This window comes from Bombus impatiens, unplaced genomic scaffold (genome assembly GCF_000188095.3).
Source record: "Bombus impatiens unplaced genomic scaffold, BIMP_2.2 scf_0418, whole genome shotgun sequence".
NCBI classification, from domain to species: Eukaryota; Metazoa; Arthropoda; class Insecta; order Hymenoptera; family Apidae; genus Bombus; species Bombus impatiens.
The window spans coordinates 2,205,005-2,223,350 of NT_176837.1; the positions used below are offsets into that span (position 1 = coordinate 2,205,005).

The following is an 18,346-nucleotide window of genomic DNA, read 5'->3' on the forward strand; positions in this document are numbered from 1 at the left end:
GGGGGGGGGGAAAGAAGAGAATACGGTACTACAAGGAGAAACCTTAAACGAAATCACCTTCGTGTTCGTGATCCTTAGGGTTTCTTAGGTGGCAGCTAAAGATTACTCGGCCAGCAACGCGATGGAACAAAAGCCAATCTCGGTTATTGGTTCCGGTATAGCAGAATTCATGGTTACGACCACGGAATTGGACGAATCTCGCGGCCGAAATGTGTCAGCCGTGTCAAGGGTCATCGAACGATCGGGTTAACTTATCCAACCGATCTAATAGGTCTCAATACGTGGGGCTTCCACGATACGGCACCGTTCGTTCTTCTAATCGTTCGTTTCACTCTTCCTATTGCCGATATATGTACCTGCTTCTTTTTATATTTACGCTTACGATTAGAAAGACTTATGATTATATTAATCTATTTCTTAATATCAATTCTTTAGTAGGTTTAAGTATCGAAAGAGAAGGGGCAAGGTAACTTTATTTTATGAAATTTCATGTTTTTTTTTTGGATATAGGAAATTGGCGAAGAACACACACTATGGATATTTCAAAAAGATTCAAATAGCAAATAACTAATTCAAATTTTATGAAAAAGCTTCTCTGGAAAAAAAGAAGGGAAATTATTTATTTGGTAAGGGAAAATTGTATACGATATTAAATCTATGAAATCTGTTCCATATGCAGGAATGAAATAAATGATTCGATTTACGTTGAAACTGAAATATATATTATGAGAAAAGGGGAAGGAAAACTGGGAAATAAACTTATTACAAGTATCCAGGTTCAAATGCATTCCTTTGTAAGTATTTCATTCATACAAAAACTCACCCTTCCGAAAATGTATAATGCTAATAAGCATGGAAGGAACGCAATTAAAAGTTTCTTTCGATACGAATAACATCGATCCTATCAAGGTTTCTTTGAAGGCTCGAATTACGGGCCCCTTTAATACTCGTTCCCTTAAAGCGGAAAGTAGCTACTAACGAGTCAAGGTTACGAAGGACAAATACGAAGGTCAGCGCAAAGAAAAAATGAATTAAGCTACGAGGTAAGGGATTTACTTTGAAGGCAAATCCACCCGTGTGACGTACGTAAAGAACACAAGCTTACTCTGGCAAATATCCCATTACGAGATGATTGAAATATTCCCTGATTACAGAGACGTCGTGATACTTCGCCCGTGACAGCTCTGTGACCATCTTTTTCAATCGCCCCCTCAATCTGAAGTAATGTACTTTATAACGCGACGCTGAAAATACGTACATCGCGTTTTATATTCTATTTAATTATGGTTGATTTCTATTACATTTTAAATAAACTGGTAGATTCTAAGAAAATTAATATAAGACTCTTGGTGTTATATACGTACCCCTTTTCAATATAATATTGCTTATTGCATTATAATAGTTTCAAAGGTAGAAAATATTAATAGAGAAACATACCCGTAATAATAAAATTTGACTGTGAGTAAAAATCTCATATAAGTATATCACGCATAAATACATTTCCTTTCCCTTCAATAAAATCCAACTTTAATAAAAAGATATATAAAACACGATCAAACTATAACTTGATTCAACAAAACTAAACTAACAAGACAATGAAATAGATAGTAAAAATTAAATTCAGAATAATGTTTCTTCATTCACACTGTTTACTCTATTTCATCATCTTGGCTGTCTCGTGACGTTGGCATGGCTTATCAAGTTGAAGCATCCTAAAAGATGTAACGAAAGATCGCGAGACAGTGACAGTCGGTAAATTTGAAAAGGTGCAACAAAAAAGAGCAACGCCTTTGAACGTTTTGAGTGGCAATTACTCGGCCTGTCCTCAAATTACTTATTCCAGTAATTTCATTCTGTCGTCGGCCTTTCTTACAGCCTCGCATCGTCCCTTTCGTCTGTCATCCCCCATCCGGCTTATCCTTCAGTGACTCACGCGGCCGGAAATTATCTTAAAATGCCATCCCCGGCTGCGCTCCTCAAAAGAGAAACATCTTACGCAGTTTTCAGTCGAGAACACGTCAATACGAAGAGGAAAGGAACGACGTCGAAAAGTTCGCGCGGAAGGAAGAGATTTCCTTTTTGTAAGAAACAGACCAACTTCTACCCTTTGTGCTTGTCCCTCGATTTCGTACAACGAATTCCAAGGAAAGAGGTACGCGTAGAACGCGCTTAAAAGAAACGTTCCTCGTGTTCGAGTTGAAAAGTACACCGTACACGCAATACGTATCCAGATGTTTGACTACGAGATGTTGAAAAAGTTGTCCCAAAGACTTAGTTGCTCAGGACTCGAGTTACCGTTACTTGAATGTTACGCTTTGAATTGTGAGTTTTTAAAGGAGTATTCGGTTTTAAGACAAAGAATGGTTTATTTTACGATATTCTGAGATAGTGCTTCTATTATTCTTTTCTTAGCTTTTGTACGTGTATCAGAGCAAAGAGTTTCGCTTAATTAAATATACTTCTTATAAACTGGATGAAACAACGTAACGAAAATGCAAGTAATAAAACATGAAATCGTTTTAATTACAGTTTTCGAAATAAAAATTCAGAAATATAATAAATTATTAGATACAGTATCCCTAAATACTCAATATTCATTCATATGGCAATGAATCAAAATTAATTAAATAGTTGTATACAAATTTCTGAATCAAACTAAATTATTTGAAGTAATAATGTTTAAAACGAAAGATAAATGACAAAATCAATATATCTTATGATAATATTAATATTAACATTTTTTATAACACTGAGAACTTTAAATTTAGAAATATTTAAACCTCTTCGCTTTGCACTCGAGTAGAGGAATCGAATAGCTAACTCTACAAATGACAACTTATCGATAACCCTACTACCTCTTTAGTTATACAGCCAAACAGAATCCCTTGCCGGAACAAGTAACGATATCTTCAGCCTCAACAACTTTGCGATAAGCTTTCGACAGATTTCCACCGACAAATGCCTCATCGTTGCATGAGCGAGCACTGTATGCCACGATAGCCAAGTTTAATCCTCGAATTTCCACGAGCCATCCTCCCTTTCCTCTTCACGGGGGAAAACGTATCGAGAACTGGCTACGCAGAGAACTTTCCCTGCTGGGCTCCCAAATGTCCAAATCCAATATCGCGGCTATACGCTGCGGCTAAATTGAACGCTCGATCTAATTTAACTCGATCCAAACAGCCATATCGGTTGCACGAGTCTTTCTGTTTCGACACCTGAGGATTCTATGGAAAAAATGAAAAGGTGTTCGCATCGTAAAGTTCATTATAGATCGTCCCCAAAAATCATTTCAATCCATTCACGAAGATAGACTAGTAAGTATGAAAAAAAGAGGGAAGATAGTTTGAAGCTTCTCAGACCACCTAGATTGGGGTTAGGTTTTAATACCAGTTTCTCATTTAGTTTTAGTGTTTAGCCTAAAGTGGTATTTAGCTCCATGTGGCATGCAAAGCAAAATAAAGCAACGAAAAATGAATGAAGTAAAGTTTATTAACATATTTTATTAAGTGGAATGAATAAATATTTGAATATTTATTAGTAGTCTACGGATTTTCATGCGTTCGTGAAAAATTTAAAGATGCAAAAATTACGCAAAATGCACATAATATACAGAATTATATATAGTACTCGTTAAAATTTATAAAATAGGTCAAACGAATTTCTATTTATGTTCTACATATTTCGTTGAGTGTGCCCAGAAAAACATAAATTTACATAAAAATCCACGGATTACTCATTACGGCTTATAATTACTGTCAGTGTTTCTGATTTAGTTGAATCTATATCTGAAGAATATCTGATTCTCTACTTCGAATATATATACATATATACAACCTAGAAGAGAGAGATAGTGTGTGAGAGAGAGAGAGAGAAAATGAAAAAGTTGATAGCCTGTAGCGGTGTTTAGTTCGATTGATTCTAGCAGAAATAAAATCAATGTTTGGCCCGTTGCGAAAGGGTTTTTGCGACAGACGAGCAGGGAGGTGTTCGCAGAGGGTGTCGAAGCTGTCGCTGGCAGTGATAGCAGCATACTCGGATTACCCACTTCCCTGTCGGTAGACATTGCTCAATTGAAATCTACATCGGTGGCCACACATGAGCACGATCGTTTGCGGCCGATGGGGGTCGACTCGTTAAGGGCGTGAGTCTGATCAGTTGCGTTCTGGTTCTGGGTTAAGCTGCAAACTGATTCCAAGCAACTCTGTTTCTGATTTTCTTCGATTCTCCCTTTGTTCTCTTTCTGTCAGTTTGGTCAATCCTACGCATGGTTTACTTTCGTTTTGCAATTTAATCTTACACCGACGGGTGTATACGCTTGCCAAATTCGATTGCTGTGTTGATTCAGTGTGAACGAGACGAAGCTTGTCGTGGGTGTACGGAACGTGGGTTGCTCGATATTGGTACAGTTGATAGAGTAACAGCTAAATGTAATGTTCCAAGTTCTGTTAAGTAAAATGTTTTATTGAGCAATATGTTTGGTATATTTTTAGAACGAGTGAGCTTGTTATGCTTGTTAAGATAAAAGATATACGTTGGTTGTATTGTACTATGTTATGAAATATAGAAATGATCTCAAATTACAAAAATTTCTCTTTTGTTTGAAATAATTATGAATTTTCGTTATATTATCGAATATAAGTATAGAATTTACGATGTACTATGAGATAATGTTTCTGAAATATTCTTCAGTACATGTAGGTTCTATTAACTCTTATTTATAAACTATCGTATAAACTCGTTGTATAAACTCGTGATAAATCGTTGTATAAACTCGATTTATCAAAATTAATTCATCTGAATTTATCAAAAACAATTAATGAGATACAAATTTAACAATTACAACTCAATAACGAAGCTTATGTTATGTATCTATATATAAACTTCATTGCATATGATGATATTAAATCTTTCATGAAAGTTTATGAAATTTCAAATTCAATTAACGCGATTCTGCTGTGTAATTTATACAGTAACATAATATACTAATACAATGAACTGTTAAACGTATCATATACCTTTAACTTCTAAACCTATGAAATTAAATTATCAAACAACTCGCAACCTTACTCTATTCAATCGTGCAACTATTCCTTCTCTGTTTCACATATTTCCTATTACATTCTTATGCAATAAACATTTAAAAAAAACACGTTGACAGTTGTCAGTCCTTCACGGTAAATTCAACTTAGAAAGAATGCAATAAACCAATGTTGTACTAAATTTCAACACTTTCTTTCCACTTCTATCACAAACAAGTAGAAACAATCTTAGAAAGCAGACAATGTGTTGTCCCCGAGTTTCATATCCAGAAAATCGCTTTCGCCGAAAAGTTTGCACGTGGAGATAGGCGATCTCCGAGGATCAGAAATGTTTCTTGCCGACCGGCTGAAACATCTGACACGGAGATTAGGCTAAGCGTTCGCGAAATTATCTCGCAACGATATGCAAATCGCGGCATAAATGCTAATTGTAATTGCCCATGAAATGAATTCAGGGACCCTTCGAAGGCAGGCTCTCGTAGGGACGCGACGTCCTCATTGCCAACCTTTGGCTCGATGCCTCCTCGTTTAGCACCGTTAAAATGGCGCGGGTTTGTTTGAAAATTTTCTTTTCGCCTCGTTCCAAGGTAACCCGCCAAAGGGAAATGTCGTTTCGCCGTGCGATAAAACGAGGACAAAGCTTTGCTCGCGATTAACAAAAGTGTAAGCCAACAAAGAATCCGCGTACTCTCGTTGTTATATAGAGAAACGTGGAGAAAATTTAATGCAATTTAATATTTAATAAAAAAAGTTAGTAAGTAAGTATATTGAATAATAAAAAAGAAAATTTAATAAAAAAAAAAAGAAAATTCGTTATCGTACTCATCGGAAGATTATTGTTTCGTTCGTTTGATGATATTAAATACTCTAAAGTACTTGAAATTTACTATCTTATATTATCATATTATTATCCAAAAGGGTAGGATAATGCTAATTTGTTTGGAAAATTCGTAATGTTTTTAGCAATTGATATGTCTTGTTCGAGTTTTTAAACATGTCTCTGCTATTCATTTCACTTCTTCTTCAAATATTTCCCTTTTTTGGAATATTTTTTATGAAAACGTTAGATCCTGTATTTTGATACAAATATAGATAACAATTATTCGATTTTAGTTTCATCACTCATCAGGAGTTTATCATATTATCTCGCTACGATTTACTTTGAGCTTTGAAATTTTCTTTTATATGACAACAAAGTAACTGCTTCAGAAGTCCATGAAAAGTACTTAATTCCAGGAAACTACATTGTCAAAGAAGGCAAATTTATGGAACAAATAAGTTGTCCAATAAATAACAAAAAGGTTACAAAGAAAAGTACTGTGCACATTTCGTTATATAAATTTTCTCAACAATATCTTCGTAAAAGAATGAAATATCTTCTACAATTTAATGTCCATACCAGGAACTGTTTAATCCAATTTCTATTTTAAATCGTTCATCGATTTAAAGTAGTTTTCGAAGATATTCAAAGGAGACAGATTCCCTTCGTTTTTCGATCGTAAAAACATGGTTCTTCATTCGTCGATTTGAAAGAATCGAAAGAAATTTCATCCATTTTCTTTCCTCTGATTTTCAACGAGCTTCGATATGGCTTCGTGGAACGTAATCTGAAAATAACGCGTACAAAGAGACGGTCACCATGGAGAATATTAAACCATGGATGAATTCAGAGAGCTCGATTTCATGGTACGTGAAACGAAATGATAGGGTTACGATGTTGATTCGTTCGACAATGGCTACCGCGAATGCTAATAGCGACCGTGGAGTGACGCTTCGTTAATATATCAGAATGGGACTCGATAATGGAATTGCAAACGCGTAAAATTGCTGTCTTTTATTTTGTTGCGGTTGCAGTTGGCGGGATAGCGTGAGGTTACAAAGGAAATCGCAGACCGAGCATCGAAATAAAAGTAGCGTTTTATTGAATTTTAGACCATTGCCTTTGATAAACCTTGATTCATATTATGGACGTTAATTGCAACTAAAGTTGTTTATAGCTTATTGATATATCAATGTATATCGTTATACTTTATTGATAAATCTTAGCTACTTATTTAATATACACTCTGTTTTGTTTGTAATTGAGCCAATTATATCAGTAAGAATTCATACCGATTAATTCCATGAATTACAATGCATAAAACAATGACAATTACAAGCATTATTTTTTTTATCATTCCTTTGAATCTACAATTACTTACGCTACCTCCTTATGGTAGATAAATTTATGAAAATAATATTTCTTTTCGAGATGTTGAATACTAAGTATGTAAGTTATGCTGTGTAAGCTGTTCAAAGTATAACTTAGCAAAAAGTGGAGATTTTATAAAATTTGTAATAAATGTAATTAATACATGGATATACTATGAGAGATGTTTTAAGGAAGCATACGAGTCATAAAATATGATTTACATTAGTTTCATTTCATTTATACGAGTGTACAAAATACATTAACAAACCGACTACCTTCCTGGTTTTATTATCCAGATTTCCTACTGTTCTCTCATATTTTTCCATCATAAATGCGATTAATAATACTTACTTCATAATTTTTATAAAGCGCTTTTCGAGAATTATTTCGAATTTATGAACACGCAGCTCACTATTTCCAGATGATTCATTTTTATATTTAAAATTGACAATTATTAAAATATAATTATATATTTTTTCATCATAATCCTAATTGTGCAACATATCTAGGTATACATATATCAAAGACCATAATTCTACTGTTAAATATAGTAACTTAAATATATTCTAAAATACCCTACCGCTAATCTCAAACTTCCAACTGATGCCAACACAAATCTGTGCTTTTTACCTTCTTCACAAAAATCCACGACCACTCGAATATCCAAAACGACACGACGATCAACGATAACTTCCTGTCACTGACTGAGAGACACGCGAATTTAACTGGCGAAATTGCCGACGGATTAAGATCCGCCGCGTACTCGTGTGTCCGGCGACGACGAGTCGAGGAACCATGCCGTTGACAGTTTGTAAATGATCTAGTTTACGGGCGAGAAAATGGGAGAAAGCCGAGTACTGAAAGACGAAAGCGCTGCTCTCGAATGTGGAGCAGAAAGGAAAACGGTGCTAGACGAGAGGTGAGAGGGACACGAGGAAAGACGGAAATTCGGGATACGGAGAAAATGGAAAGCGGAGTAAAGGGTGGAACGCTCTCCTGTTAACTATTCATCTTCGCGGCAATCCAACAAACTTTCCACCCTTCCATCGCGCTTTCCTTCTCAGCTTCGAATACTAAAACTGTCGCACGGCAAATCGCGCCGTCGTAAACATAACTCGCGACCGAGCTGTTTGCTCCCCATGAAACGTTCCACCACGATGCAACGCTTCGTTCTATCGGGTTTAATGTCTCGTTGAGATATAGTTATCCGAGGAATAATAGGAAATAATAACGAGAGGATGAGACATGTAGCGTGCGTATGAAATGTGGCGAAGGAAACGTGAATGTGGACAAATACGCAGGATGTACGTAATATGCGAAATAATGGAATATTTCTGTGGGATGAAATAAATTTACATGTAGATTTCATTTATTTATTCGTATTCATGAAAACTGATTTGCATAAATATCTGTATTTTAGTGATCACCACTGTATTATATTCCGTATTGATTTCGAGGTTTGATAGTGAAACTTGTTGCTTTTCATACATAGCAGTAAAACGCCAGCTAATTGAAACACGTAGCGTTGAGGTTTTGAATAGACGCGAATTGAATTTATGACTGAAACAGGCAATTTCTTAGACAATTTTGAAATGTTACTATACTTCCATTTCTATTTTCATTAAATTATATTTCATGAAATTTAAATTAAGCAAATAAATTCTAGTGTAAAAGCTACCTCAAAAAAGTTCTATATTTACTTCTAACAATACCCAATACAATAACAATATGAAAATCTTTGAAATTCTGTTGAAACTCTGCTAAAAAATAAAATTATTTCGAAAAGATATTATTACGTAACGACAGAAAATTCTCCAACAAATGAACAAGCGACGCTTTTTCAGGAACATCTCTACGTTGTTTATCTCGACTCTTTCCCTACATTTTTTCAAAAACAATGCTACGTTATTTACAAGCTAAACAGAAAATTCTACGACCCTTCTAACTCGTTACTTCCACGGTGGAAACATTCTCCATCGCCCTCGTACGCTTGAAACTGAACCTTACCCCCGGTACGATAATTACTTTTCTGTCCCGATTATTTAATATGCGCGCGTATAGACAGCTGAGACAATAGACAGCATTTAGCTAGCGTTTGATGTGAATCAAGCAACCCCCTGTCGCACTAGCAACGGATGAACGGACAAACGGACGGACGGACCGACGGACGGCTTGTCATTTGCATACGATGAACCCGTAGCAGCGTTAACTGCTCGGGGACGCGGAACGAGCTACAAGTCACCTGGTACCGGTAATTGAAACGAGGGTAGCTCTCACCGAGGGTCGATCCAAGAGACAATCAGTATAGGAGAAAGTTCTTTCATCGGTCGAGTAATGACGTAGCCGGTACTTTCATCTGGATAGGGAACGAAAGCGCTGATTAACGTCGCTAAAATTTCCAGCTGTTCGTTTTACACGATTACTTTCGTGGTTTTGTTTCGTTTTAGACGACGTCGATGAGAATATTGTTAATTCAATATGTTCTCTATCGTGGTTACGAAATTTGCAAAATTAATGACGAAATGTATGGTATATAAAAAAATTGACGAGAATTTGGAAAATGCATGCATAAAAAACGTGAGTGGACATTGTCCATTCTATGAAGTACTCTGGTCTACGGAGTATAAGTACAAGTATTTAGAATTTTTCGTTTTCAACGATTCGATCCAAAAATTATCGATACTGAAATGAAGGAGCAAATGTTGCGTAATATTTTCTTAATAGTGCGTATGTGACAATAGAAAACAGTTCCTGTAACTTTCTACGCGTTTCATCGAAGATTGAAGGGTCCTTTTCTGTAAGCATGGAGCGCGAGAAAGTTTTGAAAAGTGGTCCTTCAAGTCTCGCTTGAATTCATCCTACTGGGATGATCTCGAGTACTTTCGGAAGATCGAAATCCACCAAAAAGTCGCTTAGACTTGAATTTCGCAAGTCAGCTGTAACATGCTAGATCAATGTTTCATGTTATTATCGAAGCTTCAAACTTCCTACATATAAATGTAACTGTTAGTATAAAACTATACATTGTATGATATAAAAACCAGAATAAAGAATGTCTTCGAGGGATCGATCTTACCTACTCAACCAATCAACCCTCAAAGTCCACTTACAGCTCCATAAAACCTGGACGAAAAAAAAGAACTAAAAAGTTTATTCAAAACCTCCTATATTCTACTTACAAGAGGAATGAATAATTCTTCCTAAGAAGTACGAAGGGAAATACTAATAAAACAGGTCCGGGCTGTCGCCCCAGGCTTAACAAGAAATCTCCGCGATGCTCCCTACGCAATCCACGCACCTCCGATTCCTTTCTACTTCATTAGGTTTAATCGGCTGATTTTTAATTACTTGGGACGCCTGGGCCACTCGAGGAGAAGGCAAGAAAAATCCGCATGTCAAGGGGCCTTGTCGAAACGGTTAATAAGTTTGTGAAAAGGGTAAAAGGACAGAGGGGGGCAAGCTTGTACTCGCGGAGAGGAGAACCCCTTGAAACTTTACAGACTGCTACCAGTGGAACGAGGGCAGGCCGGATGAGCAAGGACTGCAGGGAGAGTTTAATTAAATATCACACGACATATTATGGGACGAGGTCGGTGTCGTTGGCAAGTAACGTCAGCAGCACAGCGAAAAGTTCGAACGAACCGAAACGGACACGTTCTGATGCCGGACCGGATGGTTCCGCCGGAAGTAGGCAGAGGAACCAGCGACCAGACGTTGCTCTGTATCCCTTTTTCTGTAAATTGATCCAGCTCTGCGAACGTTCCATGGGGTTGGCCCAGCAGACGTAATTTCGTCGGATTTTGCCCTTCGCTATCCTTATTCCCTTCCTAACGACTCTGTAACTAGAGATTCGAATCGCATGGACGTAGAATTCCTGCTATTATCATGCATACCGAAAATCTTAATTGCATAATAATTCTGCCATATGGCCAATTGTGTGAAGATAAACATGGTTTTTTGTGACTGGGTTCAGCTGATTTGTGGATGAAGGAGGATCCTGGTTGACGGAGAGTTGCCTAGGGGAGGTCCTTTAGTTGTATGAGAGTATCTGTTTTAATCATTTATATTGTATTCCATCTAAACCTTCGCTTATTCGACCCTTTGCAACATTTTATCGAGCCAAAAAACAATAGAGTACAAGAATTTGTAAACGAAAGTTTCCAAAAATTATTTCAATCCTCACAACGACATTTAACTTCAACCTACGCCAGGAGAATATAAAAACTTCTAAATAAAAATTTCTAAAGGTTCTTTCGATTCCTACAATCACAGCGACTTAACCATTAATCGACAGCTTACGAATTCTAACCTCTGCTTAAACCATTATTGACTCAACCTTTTGGTGACGTTTTACTTTACCAAAAACGGCGGGAACACGATCCGTTTCATCGCCAAATACACCCTCCCTGGCCGATTCACCGAGCGATTAGTTTCCACCTATCATCCATTATGTATAACGCCGCAAACGGAAACGGTCTGACCTCGAGAGCAAACATCGTTCTCTGCGATTAGAATGCCCGTCGTATCGGGGCAAGAAGTCGTATCAAAGAGGCGTGTTCGTTGCCTACTGGCCGACGTGCTTCTGCCAGGATGGCAAACGTTTACCCCTGGTAAGTTTACTCAGGTCTTTTCGCCGAACTTGATCCCCGCCACGTTCGTGCAAATTAAAACCCCATGAATATGGTAAGAATGCAAATCTGAGCCGGCGTGTTTGCCCAGGGTCTGTGTTAACGCGACAATCTGCATAGGCGAGCGTTAAAATAGGACGTAACATAGGGAAATGTTGGATTTGCCTTGTCTCTCTGTATGTTCGGTTCGGTTACGTTCTCCGCGCGAGATAACTACGGGGGTTAATTACAAACCGGAACTTCGGACATTCCAGTGCCACGATGCTTTGGACCCTTGTTACCCTGAAACGGGTTAACGACTGGCTAAAGTTTATGAGGCGGTCCCCTTGTGAGATCATTACAAATCGAGGGTAATTGACGTTGATGGGAACGAATTAAACGAACGTATTGATATATCGTTCTAGCGAAGGAATATTTTCATTGTATCAAAATCTGATAATACATGGTGTAAAGAGGAGCAGTGGAAAATCATATTATATTTATATCAATAAAATCATATTGTTGTAATGACTGATGAAAAGAATAAGATTTGGGACGAAATGAATTAAATAAATTAAAAATGTCATAAAGAAGGTTCGTATTATGTAATCAAATTTAATTTCTTTTTCAAAAAATGTGATAACTTGTCAACGAGTGTTACATATTTCTTCACTGCCTACTTCTCTTTTGATTCTTAGACAAATAACTTACTATTTCATTAACTGAAATACAGAAATATATTACAATGCCACATGTGATTAAAAATTGTGCAGAATATTAGAATGACCAACTTGTATAATTAAATTATTAAATACAGCATGATCATTTTCAAATATAATGTTAATATTATTATTATTCGACATAAATAGCAAAAATCGTATCTGTCATATGACGTTTCACTTGTGCTTGACACTGGTGGAAATCTTTCTCGCGGCGATATGTTCGACAAGAAACGCGTCCCCTCGCATTTCGAAAACGTTCGATTAATCCGCGGGCTTTCCCGTCCAACCTGTGTGCACCGTTCAATTATCGAGGGGCTCTTCCGCCTCTCTTACTCTGCGTTAACTGAGTTGTTGCCTCGATAATTCGTACATCGAAGTATCGGCCGTATCGCCGGGGGTTCGCCGCATTAATTTGCGGCTTGGCGCGGGAATTTCTGTTAACTCTATAATCCGAAACTTACAGCCTCTCGATCGGATACTTCAGCGTCGCGTCAGTTCAATTTTAACCTCATCGATGGAAATCGGAATTGAAAAAGTATCGCATATAGTGGTAACGATTTTAAATATTTACAGGAGAAGGAATCCGTTAATAAATCATCGATTCTGTATATTTAAATGCTCGTGGCTATGCAATAAAATGTTAATTATCGGAATATTAATTGTTTCGATTTCTTTGTCATCGGATATTTGTTTATTTGAACGTGTTACAATTGTGTATGAAATCTCATTCGTACATTTCGTGTTTCATATGGAGATTTTATGTGATAGTCGATAACGAATGTGTTTTTATTCATTTATGAATTTATATGAAATTGGAATTTTAAAAAGGCTTTGAACTTCATAATCCTGACGAATTTTTCAATCGCATTATATTAGGTAAAATTCAATAGATTTATGAATTTCAATGTTGGACATACGAACGAATAAGTTAGTCAATTATTTCTGTTTCAGTTTATTTTAAGTTTGGTTGTAATCCCTAAATCGGAAAGATGAAAAAAGAGGAAAGGTGCATGAGCGTAAAGAATTCTATGGATTACAGAGAAAACTCGATAATCAAGACTATAAAGTACATGCTTTTATGTAAGGTACGTAACAAGCCAATTCTCTTAATCCTTTTTTCAAGAGTCAGAACAACTTCTACTTTATCTGAAACAATCTCATCTCTTATTCAACTTTATATCCTCCATCGTCTGCAAAGTACCATTGAAATCTTAATTTGAACAGACAATTACGGATTACTCGCCTCTATTTAATTTTTAATACAATAAAAATCTTTGGCAAAATAGTATTACACCTTCTCTATAAATAACGAGAATATTTTTACAAATGGATGGAGTTTTTAAGATTATCCTGCTGCGTCAAGAATTGGAGCCATGGACGTGATTTATACGATTGCATCCAAATGGATATCTGAAATAGATTTCGTCCAAATCCGGATTTTACCTCGAAGCCAGATTGACGTTTGAATTATCGTGCTACTTTTTGAACGTTCTCCTACGTACCTTTTATACTACTAACAAATTTAAAACTGTATTAACGTTAGAAGCAAGTTTTGCTGCGTTAAATCGAAGTTTAGAGTTTAATAAATTATGTATTTAAATGCGATATTCTATGGTTCCATTTCATGCACAACCTGTTCGGTATAATGTCTTTTATAATAAAACAATCAATGAAAACGCTTCATATTTTCTCGTGTTAAGTTATTTACTAACTTAATTTACTAATTGAACGTGTAATAAATATTGTATAACAGCATAATTGACAAAACTCCGATCATACTATGCGCAATTAACTTTCAATTCAAATCTATTAAATATTACTTTACAACATAATCAACAAAAATCCCAATCATACTGTATTCAACTAATTTTAAATTAAAAAATATTATTTAACAGATAACGATTTTTTGCGTTTATAAATTATAAATGATTTTACACGTTTACTGCAACATAGAACGAAACCATCGAATTCTTCATCATAAATCCAACTCTTTTGGCCCCAAATCATCGCGTAATAATCTTTGCGTCGCAACATGTCCTAGGATCTGCATTATTATGCGATCACGCGTTTGGCGAGAAAACATGCTACATTTGGAAGGAAGAAACGCGACGAGAAGCTTGGCAGAAAGTTGGCTGGAGTATACAGAACCAATCGATAAGCGGACAACCGGAAACACGCGCTGGTTATCATCCGGACGCCAGGCTAAATTTCTGATTTATGAGCAACATTTAAAGTTTATTTATTTTACCGCTGTTACGTCTCGTTTGTTAACTGATCAACGCGTTTAATCCAACGACTAATTAGATCGTGTCAAGAATTTATGCGTCGTTGCTTTTTCCCACATTTTAGGATTTCCACGCATTTATCGCGGTTTATCATTGGTCTGCCTGTTCGTGTATCGCCCCAGACTCCACACTGAATCTGGTAATATCGACGCAAATATTGGTTTTGCAAATATGGAGAGTGGAGTGGTATTTAAAGGTTCCCAGTTTGGTGCTTTTTTGAGGAGTGTGTATGCAGTGATTGAAAATCTAAAGGGCTTCGTTTAGAAACAGACCAGATAATTAGCTGGTGAAATTTATAACGAAGTTGGAGAAAATGTGGAGAATCTTTCGTGGTTTTGCCTCGTGATGTCCTCATCACGTAATTTTTAGTTTGTTAACTGGGTTCTGCTTTAACTTGCAACTTCTACAAATTACATAATTAAAATACAACATACAAATCAGTTTCAGTTGGGTTAATTTTACATCTTGTACGCTTAAATATGGCAGAATTTATTTTGCAACAGAAGTGAAGCGACACGTATCAAAATAGAGAATTCCTAAATAAAGAGTTAATTCGTTTACTCTTGAAAAGACAAATTAATTCAGCTTCCTTAGTTAATAAGTCTAATAATTTAATTATTTAAAAAAATTCTTCTCGAGAAGTCTGCCTTTTTATTTTTTTTTACCTTTTTTCTAGCGAAGTTAAGTTTGTCACGTAACCAATGTAACCAACTAAATTTTTCATAGTCAGAGTATTTTATACACTTTCTGCTTTCTTGCTTCGAAAACTAAAACTCTCAGGATCTAACAACTTATCGTTTGAAACTTACAAAGCCATACGCTTATCAAGACTTTACATCTAATCACTCGATCCAACCTACTTTTACATCTCCAAAACCTCGGGTACAAGTGTCCGCCTCGAGCTCTTGTATTTTAAAATATGTAAGACAAGCACATGTGATGTTATCTGCGCCACGTAAATCCTCTTAAGAACTTTCGGTATTAGTCCTTCAAACTTATTATACATTCTTATACATTATATATTGTGCATGTATCTCAACTAACTACTGCTGAAAAATGTTACGAAATCAGTTTTAAACCAACATAGTCTACTCTACCTTATTTTAAGTCGTTTTATAAAAGTTTGATATGGAATCACAGTAAAGCGTTGTGAATTCAGTCTTCAACGTATTTTCCGCAGTTCTTTCATTATCTTTTCTCTTTAGAGATTTTCCTATTAGTTTACTTTCGTTATATTTATAAAATCTCAGTAACTTGGAATTTGATTATTTAGTAAAAATTTCGAGAGACCTCGAAAATTATTTTTCACGTGTCCTTAAATTTGAAGTTTGCAGAAAAACCGAATATGATAGTTTAATATTAATATTTTCCGGAAATTTCTCTTCAATTCACATTTGTAGAATTGGACTTTCAGTTACCATTCTTTTTTACTATTTTGATCTTCTTGATATTTGCACCTACTGCAAACTGAATAATTAGGAAAATAGACATCTAAGAGTTAATGTATCTTTCACGGACAGAGAACTAAAATGCATGAAAAGTTGATAACGAAAGAACCACAAAACTTCCGAAACGATCTAATAATTTCAATCTACTATTCATGAAAAATTATTACTCCTTTTATTTCTCATTCCTAGCCTTAATAGAATTGAAACGAGTAATAAAGTATCCTAAGCTAGGTCTTTTAGTAGCCTTTTGCGGCGAAATACGCGTTGGCAAGGTGGTAAACTTCTGTCACATCGCAAGCACAAGTATAACACGAAAGTTATGCACCACTTACCCGTATAAGGTCGACAATAGTTGCGATTTACTTTGCTGTAGATCGTTGGCAGAGACGTCTCAGCTCCTGGCTCGACGTACGCCTTGTTCTTGCTATCCCTGGGGTCGCTGTATTGTTCCACAACCTCGACTTCCGCCTGAAAACAAAGCAGAAAATCGTTTCCTTCCGTTACGATCTCTAAACACCTACACATGTACATAAATCATCGACTGAAAGTCTCGATTTTAGTATAGTTTTGAAATCCTGAAAGAAAATAAATTAGCCTTGAAATTAAACAGAGAGAAAAATTGGCAGCTAAGCACAGAAGAACAAATTATACAATTTCTTCAGATCGCCAGATTTTCTGCAACACGCAGAAATTTTCGGGAGAAATACTTTTAGATAAATTTAAGATTCCTAAAAGAAAAAAAGAAAATTTAAACGAGCATTGGAATTAAATAGAGAGGAAACTAGAGTGGTTAAACGCGGAAGAAAAAATTTTTCTTTGAATCGCTCATGTTAATTGTCACGCTCTAGAATTCACGGAAAACGTGGAAACTTTTACTCGATAAATGGAGTACTTTCGGTCAATGAGCAAAAAATTCGTCGAGTGCATAACTCACACGCACTGTAACGCGTTGAGAAAGTTTGGAAATGTAATATACTGTGAGTCAAAACATTATTGGCACAGATGTACACTTACAGGGAAAGTGATAAAATGATAAAGGAGGCGAGAAAAAGGAAAAGTAATAGTATATTCAATACTCTAGACTCTTAATACAAATATCAATTGATATTTTTCTTGCTAAAAACTACTTCCGTAAAAATAATTACATCATTTTTTATAACATTAAAACTTAATTCACACTTTCGTACACTTCTATGCCATCACTTTCACATCATTTTCTTCCACCAAGAAACGATAACTTCCCTTCTAATTTATAGTTGCAAAATCAGTCGTCTATTAAATACATTCAAGAAACTAATTTTAGGCAATTTTCTAGAGGCAAAGAAATTATTTAAGCGGTGTAATTATAACAGCACCGTGACTCCTCTTTATGAAACCTGTCCTGCGATTCTCTACCGTATTCCGGAAACGTTCAAGGCGTTCTATTAATTCACCAGAATGTTAAGTATCCTTTATTAAGCAAGGAGATTAGACGCAATTTCAGACGACTGGTTGCACGATATCTCCGGAGGAACGACGCAAATACGAAACAAAACGCGGCACCAGTTGTTTCCTCTCGAAATAATGATCATTTAAGAGGAGGAGACGGCTAAAAATGTTTATCCTCCCTGGTTGGCCAACGCATTACCGCAATTGGCTGCGTTCAGGGCTGGGAATTGCGCTGAACTAACGTGTCGCGTGCTTAGTCGAAGAAACTCCAGCAATAACCCCTTGCTTGTCCCAAAGGGTCGACGCTGGACGTTGTTAGCCAGCCAACCGGCTAGCTCGCTGCCAAATTGGTATTGTTACAGACCTAATAATTTGTATCGCTCAACTTGACGTTCTTTGTTTCGCTGTAGCGAGAATCTTATTTCCTCGATGAGTTTCCTTCCTCGAATCACAGCTTCTTCAGTTGTTTACGAAAAGATTCCCTGTGGAAGATATGCGATACTTTTCTGACTGTCATATTATTTTGGGTAATGGAAGAGTGTCTTAATACGTGTATTTTATTTTTTCTTGCGTTTCTCAAGTTCGCGCGTCGTGAGTATTTTTTTTTTTTTTTTTTTTTTTTT

The 18,346-nt window shown here is 36.2% G+C and overlaps 1 protein-coding gene across 1 annotated transcript in view; it reads right to left on the reverse strand.

Moving 5' to 3' along the window:
• LOC100748169 overlaps positions 1 to 18,346 on the reverse strand; it is a 247,496-nt gene that overhangs the window by 33,485 nt on the left and 195,665 nt on the right. Inside the window, exon 4 of the mRNA XM_003490246.4 lies at positions 16,628 to 16,763. Coding sequence (XP_003490294.1) covers positions 16,628 to 16,763 — 136 coding nt within the window. The remainder of the gene's footprint in view (positions 1 to 16,627; positions 16,764 to 18,346) is intronic.